Below are 17,911 nucleotides of genomic sequence, written 5' to 3' on the forward strand. Positions count from 1 at the left end.
TGAGTAGGGAAAACTTTTTTTTTTCATCAAAAATAAGGTAGAGTAATAAATGCAGGCAAATATAAATGATTTAATGAACATTCAGTTTCAGTTTTTGAATGCTCAAGTGGGTTTATTCTTCTGATATATTTGGAGACTGGTTGTACTGCCCCACAAGGCCACAACTCGTTGTAAACTATACTAAAAAGACATTAGGGAGAAGTGCACATTTTATCAAGGACTTTTGTATTAAACCAACCCATCAAAGAATAATAATGCATAATTTCTACGAAGAACTTGTATATGCATTACTCATTCAAATTAATTCGATAAACATAGTTAAGTTTCTTCCTTCTACTTTTAAATCTATTTTAGACAAAGGGGATATGAGATACTATCATTGTTAGTTAACAAGAGGCTTCACTAAATCCCTAACAGGTAAAAACTCCACTGGCACTGGGATATTAAGCTCTGAACAAACAAAGTCAATGATTCTTGCAGTCATGGCACCAAATGACAATTTGTTCAAGGACACCACTATAACAAACCTGTGTTTTATGTCACAGAAACCTGTTGATCCACCCATGCCCGAGTGCCCAAAACCAATAAACGATCCATCCTTGGCTGTATGCCTCTTAAACCCTAGTCCAAATTGTCCATTTGGCAATACCGAATTCCCATAATCACCCACTCCTAAGAATGCATCATTGATTCTAGGGTTACTGAAAATCTTGCCACCAGTATTTGTGAGCCTGGTATAACCGTCACCACTAGCATCCTGACTATGACTATCATTATTATTTGTCTTGTACTTTGGACCAGCAGGTACCTCCTTGCTTTTCTTATGTTTTGGTTTGTTTGACTTCTCCTGTGAATTAAATTTGAGCATGTGGGTGTGACTACCAAGTGTCGGCTTGGATAGAGAGGAATGTTGGGGTGGGACCACTCCCCCATCAGCTAAGGCTGCATAGTAGCGTGCAACTGCACGGGCTGAGCAATGTCCATTAGTAGCTGGCATGATGCCACGACGAAGGTTCAACATATTAAACAAAGGGGGAAAGGTTTTAGCAAGTTGTATAAATTGCTCAGGCTGCATCGTAGAGGGTAGGTCAGGATGATGACTCTCTAAGAGTGTGTTGAACTCATCTATATCTAGTGTAAGACTTGCAAGTCGAGATTCCACACCTGCAGGGTAGCCATTGATAGGCACAATAATGCCATTGATGATAGCTATTTCAGTTCAATGGTTACAATAGACTGCATAGTTCTATGTTTAATAGAAGATGATTGTGTCGATATTCATGTAAACCTATATTTTTGTAATAGGTGACACAAGATTAAAAAACTGAAGTTTGACAAGTACCTGGTGGAATTCCAACATATAGCTCGCCTTCAATATTTAGGGGTCGAATGTAAGCTTCTTCAAGAATCTCCTGAAATCTCTTCCCAGACGCATGCTGTTTTATCCAAGCATCTTATTAGAATGGGGAACAACATAGAGAAATTGAAAATAAGTTTGATCATTATCCAAGCATCTTATAACACACGCACAATCAATCCCATCTGGCATTCCTAGACAAAGAACCATATAAATATAGGCAAGATATTTGTAACTATAAATTTCAGGGTTCATAAAGAAACAGGGGGTGCACAAAAATTATCTCAGTAGGCTAAATGACAACTTAGAAGGAACATATACATGCTTGAGCTGTCATTTAGGGAAAGCTTCAGACTCAAACCGTAGTTGATATTATATTCATTTGAAAGCAACATTATCATGCTATAATACCTCAATTATTCCACCACACAGCCAGCCAAAAGACAGATAGTGATAGAACTGCTGTTGGCCTGGTTCAGTTTCCGGTACTGACATGGCAATCCGGCTCAAACATTCATTCCAGTCAGCAAGTAGAAAAGGATTTTCTGCTGCAAACTCCATCAAAGCATTGTGCAAACCACTTGTATGATTAAGCACATGATGGACCTAAAGTTGAAAACCAAGTTACACTGAGTACAAATATGGAGACTTACTGACATAAGAACTATTGATAACCATAGGGTATGTTTAACAGGTCATAGGGAAAGATGTACACCTTTATGAGATCTTTCCAATTTGTTCCATTTGATCCAAATCCTTGCCAAATTTTGGCGACATTCTCCTCAAGCTTGAGTTTTCTGCCAGACAAAATGCCACAATCTGTAAAATCGCATGAATGATTAAAGGAACATTGACATCTTGTATCACACAATGGTCTCTTGTGTACCAAAGTATTCATTAATCTGAGAATCTTTATATGATCAATTTCTTCATTTCAGCTATGTTCCAAGTAGTTCAAAATCAATGACAAATTTGGTGAATCTTTCTGAAATACTATAGGTCTATCACCGAATAATTTCATAATGAATTAAAGGTATATGATTTTAAACTCCACCTAAGTAAATATTTAAAAATGCAGCATCGAGGTATAACGAAAGAAGCTCAAAAATCCACAATATGAATTAAATGTTCCGTCAAATGGAGACCTATAGATTTACTATATATCCAGGAAGAGGCAAAATACCACAGAAAAAAGACTCAAATTTCCAAAAGGGTCAAGTAGGTAAATCACTATCCATGTCAATAATTAATTACCCTTGATCATATTGAACTAAGTGATACTTGTAACAATGTCTTCTGACACGCAGTAGATGTGGACCATCCAAAACATCAGCAAAATAATGCATTGTTTATATTTTAATAAAAACTTCTCAAATTATATCTGGCCAGACCTCAACAACATAAATTTGACACTTAAAGAGTTTGTAGTAAATATGCAAGGAACTACTGTTAATGGGCATACAACTAGTCAAATAAAACGTTTGCACAACAAAGAATGAAGATTTACGATCACAAAGCTAAGTACCCATAAGAACAGTGACATACCCATTGTCAACCAGCCAATGTAACAGTCCTGCTGTGATGCCCTTTGTTACCGAAAAAACATTAAAAAGACTATCAGGCTGAACAGGACGAGGATCATATCTACCAAGTACTCCAGCAGCCGTATCTATAATGACCTCACCATCTTTGTACGCACAAACCTTGAGGCATCATGAATGAAAATCTCATAAAAAGTGAAGCATAACCAAAGCAACATTTTTGCTTTTTCTTCTTTTGGCATCCAAAAATAAAGAAATGAGCTTAATATCATCCTACAATTTTTAAAATGAATTTCAAACCAGAAAGTGAAATAAAAATAAAGGTGAACCAACTAAAGGTACATAAACTGGAAGAAAATAATTCTTCTTTGCGACACCACCCAATTTCATTTATTGGACACTATACATTGATTTTCAAGATTCACTAAAAATACCTATTCCTATCACATTCTCACTCGATGTCAAATTAGTACAATTATGCTGTTTTCAATCACTCTCTAATGTAACCTTAGAGAGCTAAATAAAGGCTTCTGTTTGCCATGTCTTTAACAAAAGCAAGTGTCTAATGGTAATCCATGTTACTGAGCTCCTGCCAGCTTACTTTTTCTTCTCTGCTTTGCTGAGCAGTAATAAAAGTGATTTTCAGGAATTTAAAGATCTTGAGGCATAGATCAACTAGCAATTCAATAAAGATCTCCACTTCAAGCATTGTTGGATAAACCACATGAATTGCCTAAAGGAATCCCCAAACATACAGATAATACTAAGTATTTATACTTATTTTAAAGTTGTATTGAGTTTCAACTTTGTAGTCACATTGCCGGGAAATTCTAGCTAGAAACAATCCACAAAGTTTGATGAAGTGATTATCTATGCCATGGTAACGACGAGTGCGCTACTTGATGCAGAAAATTACTTTCATCATTAAATGTGAAGCATTGGTCCAACTTTGTGAAAATCTCACAGCCTATAAGTCACAGGTCTAACCACCATTACAATTTATATTATTAAAAAGAGGAGTATAAGAAATGCACACTTTTCAAAAAGAAATGTGGAAAAAGCTAAAGAGAATAATCCTATAATAATCGAGACAAAAGTGTTGTAATAATCTTACACTTCATACATCAAAAGGTGTATTATCAAAGTTGTACAATTTCAGGTATTAATAAGGAGGTTTTAAATTGTAACATGCCTCCTAAAAGCAATTTCATTAGTTGAAGCCATCAAAATACAAGACTTGTTTAGGAGATTCTGTACAAAAGGAGAAACTTTTGATAACTAAGTTTTAGAGGTTTTATGGGACATAATTTAATGGTGATCTTGCAACCATAGAAATATCAGATAATCAGGTTGTAACATGCGAAGCCCTGCATTTATCTGCCAGATCTATTTCCAGCAACACATTAAATGTCTCCTTACCCATATATAAGTAGCTCAATAATCTAATCGTAGATCTATTACATTTTCAGATCCTGGATCATCCTATGTTCTCCAAGGGCTAGATACATGCATTAATTAGTTATTATTGTTTATTGGTCGTAGTGTTATTATTTTTTCTCTCTAATAAATGGATACCTCCATTATAATGAAAACAAAAAAACTGAAGGCTTCTAACGAAGTCAATCAGCTCAATCAACTAGTTCTCTCTAACTAGGGACCTATAACATGGAAAACATAGCTCTAGAAGCAGAATGGAAAGAGAAAGAAGGAATTAAATATTACAAGCTTTGAAAATGACATAATTGGAAAGGCACTATTTAGATTATTATGCTATCAGGTAAAAGTTAAAATAGGTTCAGACCTGAATTCGAAGTATTTTACCATCGTTCCCGAGCTCAATTAAGAACTTCCTGAGCTTGGCCTCCACATCAGAATGGACTGGAGTATCATAAATCCATTGTGGATTAACTGCCGGTCCCATATTAATGTTTCTAAGAAGTTAAATCACATTGTAGTCAGATATGAGCCAAAGATAATGAAATGACCCATCAAGGATAGAATGGACTCACCCTTCTAAAACAGATTCAGCAAATGGTCTCATAATATCCATATATGCTATGCGAACATTCATGGTGGATGAAAGCCCTGAACAATTGTTGACAGTAAGATAAAAAATGGACAGTTGGTTAATACAAGGTAACGAATGGAAGTCTCTATCACAGACCTCTAAGAAGACCAAGGACCCTGGAAAATATTACAATATCACCAGGAAAGGCATCAATCTGGTACCAAAAGTGTGTAAACATATTAAAATTATGATTGAATGTCTCAAACAAACATATAGATAAAAGGAGATGATATGGCCTTACAGGATTAAAGCGTTTAACTTCTTTTTGGTCAAGATTCATTTTTTCCTGTATAACCTTCATGTTTTTTGTCTTTAGATCGGTAATATTTTTCATGGTTTCCTGTACACGGAGATTAGTGAGGAGTAAAGAAAATTTAAGTTGAGAAGACAATCTGAGAGTAGTGCAAACTTACTTGAGCTTCATCTGCTGGTGTGGAATCACGGAAGAATAAAGTTGTAACCTCCATAGCCTCCTCAGGCAGGTCTAGACGCAGATGAAGTCCCATTTCTGCCATGGCAGACAAAAGAGCTACATGGTCCCCCTTTGACAAAGACAAAAATAATTATTTCTTAATATGCAAAAGAAATGGTTTGAAGAGATGTGGAAACCAGGAAGACATTAAATAAATTAGTTAGAATTGAAGTCATAGCAAGGTTGTTAAAAAATTATTTTCTCGAAAAGTTTAAGCTTATAGATAAGGTCAAACAATAGTACATAAGCTCTAACATCCCCCACCCCCTTGTAATGCACTTGCATATGGAACATACACAATTAAATACAACTTATAACAATTTTCTTAATACAATATGTTGAATCAAACACAAGACCACTTTATCATCTTGGCTTTGATACGATGTAGATAAGAATGTTTCAATAGTATTTAGGCCAAGTACAAAAAATAATGACGGTCTAGCCTGATTAATGAAAGTGGAAATAAAGTAAAAGATTGCAGCTAAAGTAGACGCAGACACGACTCTTTGATCCTAGAGCAGTTAGCTGATAGACACTCACACTATCAATATATTGGGTCATCAGATAATTCTTCTAATTTCTATTATTCTTTAAAATATTTATTCTAACATTAGAAAGAAAAAAAAATAATAACCAAAAGTTAACCCAAACCTCTGCAGCTGCTAACAACATTTTTGCTAGTGCTTGTTTCACAGAGTTTGACAGTTTCTTTGTGAGCCCAAAGTCGAGCAAAATTGGACGATGAGGAGCCTCCTTGCTAACAAGGAAATTTCCTGCATTAAAACACCCAAGAAATTATTTGAATAGGTAGAGGGAATTGATTGTTGAACAACTGGCATATTGTGTGATAAAAAACCCAGCTTTAATTGTAACACTAATATTATGACTCAATCTAGCCAAACAAAATTTCAAGACTATAAGGATAAAAAAGAAAAAAAAGAAAAGAAACTAGTGAGAACAAGTACCAGGATGAGGGTCACCATTGAAAAATCCATCAACATATATTTGGTGGGCATATGCACGTATTATTTCTTCTACAATCTTCCACTTATCAACACAAAAACCTTCCAGAGATTCAGAGTCATTTAAACGTATCCCATCCATATACTCTAAAATGAGGACAGCTTCAGTTGACTGTCAATTGAAAAATCAAGATGCACAGTTAGATATTTGAAACTGAAAAAGCAGTGTCTCTATTCTAAGTCAAGTTCCTAAGTACAACACTAGATCAAAGTCTAGCATTAGTACTAACTAGGTAAACGAAAAAAAAAAAAAAAAAAGGCATTCCTTTTTCCACATTACAGAGCTAACATGATAAATGTTGCATAACAAAAGAACATATATACAACATATTAGTTCCTGGGAAATGCATAATAGAAAATCTAATAGTTATAGCCAAAAGTTAACCCCATTTGTGAAGGAGTATATGTGCTTACATTTATAAAACTTGAACTTGTTTCATGAGGACAAAACTTTTCTGTTTCACTTGATATTCTATTTGATTTTTTTATAACTTATGATAACACCAGATTAAAAATAAATAGTTCAGACTTCCTATCCTTCAAATTTAAACATAACTCTGAGTCACCTATACTCCAGATACCAGACTCAGCAAATTAAATTTAAAGAATATAGGAAATCATGCCTGAATAACTTCAGGAATAAGAACGTCCACTTTATTGGCAGTGTTGTTATCTTCACACCTGTTTTTGCAGCAAAGATTTCTAGACACAATTCTAGTATTTTCTACAAACACAAAGCAAGCATCAATAAGAAAAAGAAGTGCTTGCTGAAAAGTTGAAAGACATTTCAGAGGATTTTAGAAGTAACTAGTTGGAAATTAAAGCATTTATCCTTGAAATAGAAATACAATGAACTATCTCCAACTCATTCATGTAAATATTCTTCATACCAGCTTCATGATTGAAGTCAAGTTCTTTTGATGTTTCTTTACACCCTTCGTCTATCATGGAATTGAAGTCATATAGCGGTTCTGCCCATGCTATCCACTCAACAATCGATTTTGCATCCTTTAAGTCCTAAACAATTATGGCATACCCAATAAAATTTAATCACAGCAGGTTTTACTTTGCATCCAACATTTATGAACAAAAGAATGTAAAACCTCCAACATAATTTTCTTGATGCCCTGGTGCCGAACTTTGACAACCACCTCCTGCCCATTCATCAGCTTGGCACGGTGGACTTGTGCAATCTGCATAGCTTAAAACATGAAAATCCCAGAATGTACTTACTATTTCAATATCTCATACTGCAAATTATAGTTCGAGGATCTTACTGATGCTGTTGCCAAACTTGGACAAAATCCTTGAAGAGATTATTCATGGATTTACCCAACTCTTTCTCTATGGTATCACAAACCTGTGGGTGCAAAATTTACCACATAGTCAATCATGTAATTGAATATTTTGAAGATGTACAAAAAAATAAGCATATGCACAAACTGAGAAATACAGGGGCCTTGGCGACGGCCACATTTAGCCGCCGTGAACTCCCACGCAGCGGTCAGATCTGCCCAGCCGCGTGGGGGTTCAAGCGACGGCTGTGGCCACCGCGACCCATTTTTCCTCTTTTTTCTAGTTTGCTATTTTTTAAAAATTCCTCGAAATTTGATGACTTGGGCAGTTGGGTTGATAATAAGACCGATTTGCATTTGAACTTTAATGTAAGTCGAATAATCAGAATAATTGATGAAATTCTGATGATTTTTTTTTTTTTTTTTTTTTTTGAATTAGAAAATTTGATAACTTATTTAGGGTAGATATGAAAGATTGCTGGATGGATGTGTTAATTATTAAATAATTCTAAGGCCCCCCTGCTTTTTACTTAAGTAATTTTCCTGTTTTCCGTTAGTTTAAGGAATTAAAAGAGTAATTTACTTTTAATTGTTATAATTAATATAATTAATGAAATTACTTCAAGACATGGAGGCAGAGTAGACTTAGGTGGTGGCTGAGCACTTTTTTTCTTTGTAATTTCAATTCAATATGTGTAGCTAATTCGGCAATTGTATAGCAATTTGTTATCTTACACAAATACCTAATTTGGTAATTTTGTAACTACTCGTTATCCAGATTCACACATATCTTGTGATTGTATAGTCGTTGAAATTCCTCAGTATATTGATGAACAAATCTATTACCTCAACAATTATTATCATATATATTAAATAAACAACATCTTAGCATGCTCCTAAAGAAGTTGTCTTAAGGTATATCTTATTTTATTTTTTATTTTTTTGGTAACCGAGATGTCCAGGCCAATTTGTGTGCATTTCAACTAATTTCCGAGGTCTATTGAACACCTTATAAGCTCAAATGACCATGTAAGCCACAATGTTATTGTGGTAAGTGGTCCCAAGATTTGAACCTAAGAACTCAAGAAAGAGAACAAACCTCATTTGACTATCAGTCCAATCTCTTGTGGTTATGTCTTATTTCATACCACATTCTTGACATGTTCTTTTGAAACATCATTTAATTAAGTTCATTTAATAAAATCTCATGAATCAGAACGTCCTTTGAAATACAAAAGATAAAAAAAAATAGGGTGACTTAGAATGGTTCTCCAAAGTATTGACATATTGGCAATCTATCTTTTCTTCTTTAAGAGATGAGCACAACTAAATTGAAAAGTTTTAAAACATAGAAGGACTAAAAGAAGATATATCCAAAGTTGAGGTTTAAAGAATGACTTTAAACTTCAAGGTAGAACCAACAGTAATAAGTGCTTGAATGAAGCCGAGTGTTACATTACTTAATAGACTAGTCTTTTGGGTACTTACAGGCATAGGCTCTTGTCCATTATGTGCACTTCGTAAAAGGCAAGTTGTCTTACTATACGGGCCTCCAAAATCTACCAATCGGTGAGTTGAAGCCAAGGAATCAGGATAATGCTGAAGGGTTAGTTGGACTGCTAAAAGTGGGCCCTGTACAACCCGAGTAAGGTATGAGTCAGGCCAACCAATGATTGTGTCGAATGTGCAATAAGGGCATCATATAATTGGGCAGGGTAGAATGTTATGTTCCACATCAAATACCCATTGGTTGGATATTTGACTTATAAGGGCAGGTAAACAACAACACTTAATTGGCTAGTTTCTTGGATAGTATAATTGGCGTGTGCTCGACTGTGACACAAGTGTTAATTGATAGATCAATCGGTGGAGAGTTGTCTTGTTCCGGGAATGATGATTCTTTGATCAAACATTATCATTAAGCCATGTATTATATTTATAGTTAAATTTATAAAGTTAAATAATTATTTTCATGACATTATATAAAATTATTTAAGTAATTGTACATTAAACATTAAATGAGCATATATGTTAAAATGTTAATTTTCAGCGCTTTTTAATTTCCAAAAACAAACTTAACTCTTGTAATCATTCTAGAAAAAAAAAAAAAATGTAGACGGTAAAATCTACAGTTGATTCGGAAGGGAAGGATCATGTGAGGAATGAGCCACTGATAATCGTGTGGACTTGCAAAGACAAAGAGAATGAACGTGAAGGCTTGGGGGACACAAGTGTGGTGTCTGCCGTCGATATTCCGACGCTCAAGTTAGCACGGTTGAAGGCAATTTAGTAAGGGTTGAGAGTGAGAAAGGGTTTACCGTAATAATGTGGCTAGGGAGACTATTGTAAAGTGGTTGGAGCACAGTTTTACGGTGGCTAAGAGAGGTAAAGTTAGTCAGAATTAAGCTTTACGGCGGGGAAATGCAGCGGTTCTTGAGAGCAAGAACTTTGAGAGCTAAAACTACGGGTTGTATGTGAATAAATAATGAGGGGTTTGACCCCCTCTTTATATAGTAAGCCAAGGAGGCTTGAGTTCTAGTAGAACTCTGATTTCTACTATTTTAGAAATTCCAATAAATAGGAAAGACGTAATGTTTATCCATGTAAAGATAGAAGTATTAGCTCAAATAAGATTGGAAATATTGGATGAACTAGGAAATAAGTAGGACTCCGAGTCCTATTTTTGGACGAATATGAGCTAATGAGTTGGAGCATAATTTAGCTTAACTTGTAGAAAGTCCCAACTCATGGAGTGACCCAAAGTATAAGTTGGCCCAAGTCGTAGAGTGACCCAACTCGTAAAGTAGCTTAGCTTATAGAGAGGGCTAACTTGTGGTGTGGTCCAACACGTACAATGGGTCGGCCCATAAAAAAAAAACATTCTTACAAAGTGGGGCATCCTATTAGATGGTTAATCCATAAGATTAATTTAAGCGTGGGTCCAACCAGGATGGGGCTCTGGCACTGAGCTGTATAGTGTTTATATTAGGTCTAACAAGTCTGGTACAATTTTTGGCCCATATAACATATCGTTAGAAATATGTATTCAGATTAAGTTTTGTTCAGTTTTCAAGTAAAAAAATCAAACACTACCTAAACAAGTAAATTCTAATCTTGCATCACTAGAACCAAAATTAATACATAATGCAAGCAAACAAACATTTTCGAACAACTAATCTGGAATCCTTCAATATTCACCATGACAATATGAGCTAAGCAAAAATCAAAACTAGACTTCCATTATTTTCTAATATATGAAGTTTAGGTAAACGAAGAATCACCTCTTGTAAAGGACGAGGAGGAAGTGAGTCCTGCAACTGCTTGAAAAGAGATATGTACGCCGCCGGAAGCACATCAGCCCGTGTGGATAAATACTGTCCAAGTTTCACCCATAAGCAACCCAACTCTATTATCACATTTAGAACACGCTTAGCATTGCGCTTATGAGCTTTTTCCCATAAACTAGATTTTTTAGTCCATTTCTCTCTTTTCTGTACAGTCTTCGGTAAAATTAACAGCAAAAAAGGAAATAAGATCACCATATATCCTGTTGAAATCGAGATAGCAAGTTAGTTGTAGTAACAAAGAAACTTTACCTTGTAGTCCAGGTAAATTATCAATGCCGTCTTGAATACTTTCATGCGTCTCATGCAAATGTTTCCCCATCCCATCTGAAATTTTATCAAAACTAATTAACGGTTAGTTGATGACAAAGGAAACTTCAATGAATTAATCTAAAAAACACGGCCTTTACCATTTAAAAGAGATTACCTGAAGTTCTGAAGTTAGTTGATGAAAGAGAGATTGCAGAATAGAAATCGTTGAAATTACTCTGATTTCTGTATCGTTTTAAAAAAGGACGATTTCACTTGTTTTGTTAAGTTTTCTAATAAGAGTAAATGATATTACTAAAGATCAATGAACACAGATGTTGCGTGGAACAAGAGGGAGGGAATCTGAGCGTTAAAATATTATTTGAAAGGGGTGGCTTAAAGCTAGACATTGCTTCATTAGGATGTTAGATTTCGAGATGTTTATATGATCCCCCACCATTTTTAGTTAACTATTTTTTTTATAAGCAATTAAGATATTCTCCTTATGTTAGTTTATATTAAATATATGTGATGAATATTTGTTTATTCTTTTTATTTTATTATTATTAATAAAAAATCATAATTCTTTATTCAAAAAAAAAAAAAAAAAAAAAACTAGCATTGTACAGGATATCCATTTAAGTTAATATATAGTAAAGTTTTTGTTGTAGATAACGACCTTTTCTCTATTTCACGATTCTTCTAATGTAAGGTCCTAAAATAAGTTCTTTTCTTGTTATTGTAATTCCTTCTGGGTTAGGAGACATCCTAGCATGTTTATATAGATATTTAAATACGATAAAGTTTTAATTTATTTCTCCTTGCTTGCCTGATTAATTTGTCTCTTCAATATATATATTATATCCTAGATAATATTGAAGCTCATTGAGCTTTTCCAAGAACCTAGACTTAACAATAGTTTTTATTTTTTATTAGGGGAATATAGCTACAAGAAACATGACTGTTCACCACTAATTTTTTTATAACAAAACAATTTAGTTATAGAATATGGGTTTTTGCAACAGAATTGTTGAAACATTCCAATAACAATAACATTATGATTCACACTTTATTTTTCTACCAACTATTTATTTTTGTCTAGCAATCTTTCGGTCGTTAAAAAAATTATTTGTAACTAATATGAAATTAGTAGTGAAATATAAGTACAGTAAAACCTCTCTATAGTCATAATGGTGGGATTAACTAATTTTATTACTATGAGGAAATTATAACTTCATAGAGGTATAGTTACAAAAATTTATTATTTTATAATTTATGTTTTAGTAGTACGTACAATATTAGGATTTGAATTCATGTTTTAATAGTATTAAGATTTCGATTTAGCACTTCAATTGCCTATATTTGAAAAGAATAGAAGATCGTGTCTTGAAACCAGCAAAGATAAGTGTCCTTGATTGAATTGTAAATGCAGTTGTTGCATGGTCAATTGATGTGAAACCACAGACAATTACTAGTTTTTTTTAAGCATTTGAAAATTAAGACCTCCGATGTCGATGAATTGCAAGTTACAAATGAAGTGAATGAGGAAAATCAAAGAGTCATTGTAGAATTGAGTAATCAGATTTGACAACTTACACTAATTAAATAGATATTAATGTCTTCTTCAATTATCCAAATGAGCAATAAGTCATGTATGCTTTAACTGAAAAATAAATCATTACTACAATTAGACAAGAGGAGAAAAAGAAATAATCATGAAGATGATAGTACAGAAATACAAAAAGTTTTGTGCCAAGAAGCTCTAAACATGTTTAGGAAGCTAGAAATATTTTGACTTCAACAAGAAGATATATATGCTAGCGAGTAATATACTCACAAGTTAAAAGGTGTGGTAATAACTCTAATATATAAATAAATATCCTAAACAACTTTAGATAGATATTTTTTTTTTTTCATTTTAAACCTTTAATGTAAAGTATGTATTTTTTTTGCAATATACATATAATTATTACTATATGGAAGCAACTTTTCTTAAGATGGGATTCAGAAAAATTATAACTTATTACAATGTGAAGTTTATTCTTATTTATAACTATCCTAAATTGGGAATATAATTTTTATGACTATGTAGAGTTTATTTCTATATAAAGTATCACTATATCAAGGTTTTACTGTATTTTTTTCGGAGGCAAAATTTTCATCTTTGTGGACCTATATACAACCATGATTCATAATGAACAACTAAGTATTCGGTGGAAAAAAGCCACTTTTGGTAATAATTTATTACCAATTTTCTGAGGTCAAATTTTTTTCTTCTCCATATGGGTTTATTTAACGACCATGTTATAAAAAGTTATTATGGGTGACAATCACTGTGGTAGCAAAATGTTTTCAAATATTTTATTATAAAAATAATATTGTTTTTGGAGGCAAATAATCCCTCCTTGTTGATTTATTCGACAAGATTTAATAAGACATTAATCCCTCCAATGCATGATATAATAACAAAATTGTTAGAGATATATCAGCTATAAAGGATTCTGTAGTTATAACTGATCAACAGTATTTGAATTCTAAACATGAGAAGATCTCGGAAGTTGATAATGCAGCATCATAACAAGCTATTATTTAAATATATTATAGCTGTGTTCTTATCTTCTCAGTAACCACTTTGTAAATTCAAATACATGTATTACCTCTATAAATATAATGCAACACACGACTGGTAATATATAGAACACTAGCCTTCAATTTCTATTTCTGACTTGGTATCAAAGCACTCATTAGCTCACGCTTTTCTCCCTTCGATCCATTATGGCCTCAGCTTCCAATAATCCCTCTTTTATCATTCCTAATATCACATCTTTGGTCTCTGTTAAACTTGAGGGACCAAACTATCTGAACTGGACTACTCAGTTTATTCCAATTCTGAGAAGTCATGACCTCCTCAGCATTGTTGATGGCTCAGAGGTGTGTCCTGCTCAGTACCTCGTTGATTCAGATGGCAAAGTCACCTCTGATATCAACCCTGCCTACCTGGTGTGGCAGAAGAAGGATCAATTCATCCTGGCATGGTTAAATGCTACCCTTTGTGAGAAGGTTTGGTCCACTGTTTATGGCCTCACTACTTCCAAACAAGTTTGGAATACACTGTCAACAAGATTTGCTTCTCAGTCTCGCTCCATAATTTCTCACCTCAAAAGACAACTCCAAACTCTTCAACAAGGTACTAATACCTATTCTGATTACTTGCTTACAGCAAAATGTTGGGTTGATCAACTATCTGCCGCTGGTAAGTCTGTTGAGAATGATGATCTGATTTCATATGTTGTTGGCGGACTTAACCCCATAATTACCCCTTTCATCACAACTCTCAATTTTGCCACCCGTGATCATTCATCTCCTTTGATGACTTCCAAACAAAGTTACTCAACTTTGAGCAACTTCTCGAGGCACAAAATAAGAATTTACCATCTGAAGGTACTCAAATGACATTCTTCACCAATAAACATAAACCACATTATGGCAAGAAACCAAAATTCCTACCTCAGAAAAACCAGCAATTCACTCGACCAAATATCACTCCAAACACCTCTCCAAATCCTTCCTCTCATACACATAAAACACCACCCTCAAACACCTCAAACACATATACTTTTTCAAGTAAATTCCCTCCCTGTCAAATATGTGGTAAATCCAATCACCAGGCACTTGACTGTTACCACCGAATGGACTTCAACTACCAAGGCAGGCATCCTCCAGCACAACTAGCTGTTATGGAAGCTCACACTCATACTGTCCAGGAGCCAGAACAACCATGGTACCTTAACAGTGGTGCTAACAATCACATTACTTCAAAGCTCGAGAACCTGACACTGAATCAGCAACCATATCATGGGAATGATACAGTCACAGTAGGCAATGGAAGAGGTTTAACCATCACAATAACTGCTACTTCATTCTCACTTCCACTCATTTTTTGGTGAAGGACATGCAGACCAAGGAAACACTCCTCCAAGGACCGAGTAAAGGTGGCCTTTATCCCATGTACCTGCAGCAGTTAAAACTCAATAAGTCAACTCTTAAAGCTGCTCTACTTTCATCATTCACAGCTCTATTAGGTGTCACAGCTCCTCTTCAAGTTTGGCATTCAAGATTGGGTCATCCATCAAAGTCTGTCGTTTCCAAACTAATTAAGAGTTATGTTTTATCTGTTTCTGGTCCAATAAAATCTAGGCATTTATATGAGTCATGTCAAGTTGCTAAGAGTCATAAGCTTCACTTCTCTGAGTCCAATAATAGGTCTACTACTCATCTTGAGTTAATCTATTCGGATATCTGGACTTCTCCTATCATTTCTGATGGTGGTTGTAAGTTTTACATTATATTTATTGATGATTTTTCAAGATTCACTTGGTTGTTTCCATTAAGGCAGAAATCTGAAGTGTTTAGTTGTTTCATTTGATTTAAATGCCTAGCTGAAAAGCAATTCTCTATGCCTATTAAACAACTCCACACTGATAATGGAGGTGAATACTTGTCAACTGCCTTCCAATCTTATCTCTCAACCAATGGGATTTTGCATAAACTTACATGCCCCTACCCCTCAGAACAAAATGGAATTTCAGAAAGGAAACACAGACATATCACAGAAACTGGCTTAACTCTCCTAGCTCAATCTCATCTTTCCTTAACCTATTGGGTCGATGCCTTTCTTACTGCTACCTATCTCATCAACAGACTTCCTACTCCTGTTCTGGCCAACAAATCTCCTTACTTTACTCTTCTTAACATGGAACCAGATTATTCACTCCTCAAGACCTTTGGCTGCCTGTGTTTTCCATTACTCAGATTTTACAATTCCCACAAGTTAGCCTTTGGAAGCAAAAGATGTGTGTTCCTTGGTTATAGTACAAATCAAAAGGGGTATAGATGTATGGATATTCAAACTAAATGTGTGTACATCTCCAGACATGTGGTTTTCGATGAAATGAGTTTTCCTACTCAGATCACAAAGGATAAAGCTGCTGGATCTCCAACCTTGCAGGGGTGCTCTCCTGTGCTCACATCTTCTTCATCATCAGGTAATCTTTCCATTAATCCAATTTTTTTTCCTATAGTTATAACTGATCACATCTCACAACCTGCTCCTATCACCTTACCTGTTACCTCTCCTCGAGAAAACACTTCAACCTTAGTCAATTTGCCTATTCCAGATTCAACTCCACGACCTGATAAGAGTCCCCTCCCTACTCATGTCTCTCCATCAGATGACACTTTCACTTTAGCCAATTCCTTTCCTGCCAGCAATCCCTTACCCACTCCTGCCTCTTTACCACCAACCTCTCCCCCACCCTCTTCCTTTAACATAGATACACAGCCCATCCCTCCATCCATAGATCCCACTTCATCTAGAATTATAACCAGATCTCAAACCAATTCCCTGAAACCTAAGCAATTCCCAGAATATCACCTCTATCATTCCACCAAACACCCTCTCAAAGCCCTCTTTACCTCCTCCTTACCTACTGAACCCCGGACTTATCAGCAAGCAATGAGGGATCCTAATTGGCTAAGTGCTATGCAAGCTGAGTATAGTGCACTTTTAGCAAACAATACTTGGACCGTTTGTCCCCGACCCACTCATCAAAAGGTTGTGTGGAATAAATGGGTATTCAAAGTTAAACAGAAATCTGATGGCACTCTTGACAGGTACAAGGCAAGGTTAGTTGCCAAAGGGTTTGATCAAGTTGATGGTCTGGACTTCAATGAAACATTTAGCCCTGTTATTAAACCTGCTACAATTAGAATGGCTTTAGCTTTGGCTGTTCTCTACAACTGGTGCATTAGACAACTTGATATTTCTAATGCTTTTCTCCATGGTTTTCTTGAGGAAAAGGTCTATATGGAGCAACCTAAAGGCTTTGAAGACCTTAAGCTGCCTGCTCATGTCCGCCTTTTTCACAAATCCATTTATGGCCTCAAATAAGCTCCTAGAGCTTGGTTCTTAAGGCTCTCTCAAGTTTTATTGGAGCTCGGTTTTACTGCTTCTACAGTTGACACGTCCCTTTTCACTTTTCATAAAAACAACATATGTGTTTTTGTGCTCATTTATGTTGATGACATCATTGTCACTAGCAATGCATCATCTACAAGTCTTCATTTAAATCAAGGGAAGTATGCGACTGATTTACTATGCAAACTGAAGATGGAAGGTGCTAAACCAACCTCTACACCCTGTACCTCAGGCAGCAAGCTTTCAAATCTCTCAGGTGACCCTCTCCGTGATGCTACCGAATATAGAACAATGGTGGGAGCTCTCCAATACTTGACACTTACAAGGCCAAACCTTTCCTATAGTGTCAATCAGCTATGCTAGTTCCTTCATTGTCCAAGAACTACACATCTCACCGCTGCCAAGCGAGTCCTAAGATATCTCAAAGGGACACTTCATTTTGGTCTTCAATTCAACAAAGGCTCTTTAAACCTTAATGCTTTCTGTGATTCAGACTGGGCCGATAGTCCTGATGACAGAAAGTCCACCTCGGGTTATTGCATTTACCTTGGTCCTTGCCTAATTTCTTGGATAGCCAAGAAGCAAT

The 17,911-nt window shown here is 35.1% G+C and overlaps 1 protein-coding gene across 1 annotated transcript; it reads right to left on the reverse strand.

Annotated features, from left to right (window-relative positions):
* Positions 1 to 253: 253 nt before the first annotated feature.
* On the reverse strand, positions 254 to 11,593 carry LOC116139231. Its single transcript, XM_031424904.1, is given in 20 exon segments — positions 254 to 1,164; positions 1,343 to 1,436; positions 1,769 to 1,963; positions 2,073 to 2,154; positions 2,903 to 3,060; positions 4,700 to 4,829; positions 4,908 to 4,983; positions 5,063 to 5,120; positions 5,208 to 5,306; positions 5,380 to 5,508; positions 6,090 to 6,211; positions 6,404 to 6,572; positions 7,084 to 7,184; positions 7,351 to 7,477; positions 7,564 to 7,653; positions 7,738 to 7,754; positions 7,757 to 7,820; positions 11,037 to 11,255; positions 11,352 to 11,426; positions 11,527 to 11,593. Coding segments are annotated over 19 exon segments (2,787 nt in total). The 5' UTR covers positions 11,527 to 11,593; the 3' UTR covers positions 254 to 382.
* Between the last annotated feature and the right edge of the window lie 6,318 nt (positions 11,594 to 17,911).

The sequence above is a fragment of the Pistacia vera genome, unplaced genomic scaffold (assembly GCF_008641045.1).
Source record: "Pistacia vera cultivar Batoury unplaced genomic scaffold, PisVer_v2 Contig349, whole genome shotgun sequence".
NCBI classification, from domain to species: Eukaryota; Viridiplantae; Streptophyta; class Magnoliopsida; order Sapindales; family Anacardiaceae; genus Pistacia; species Pistacia vera.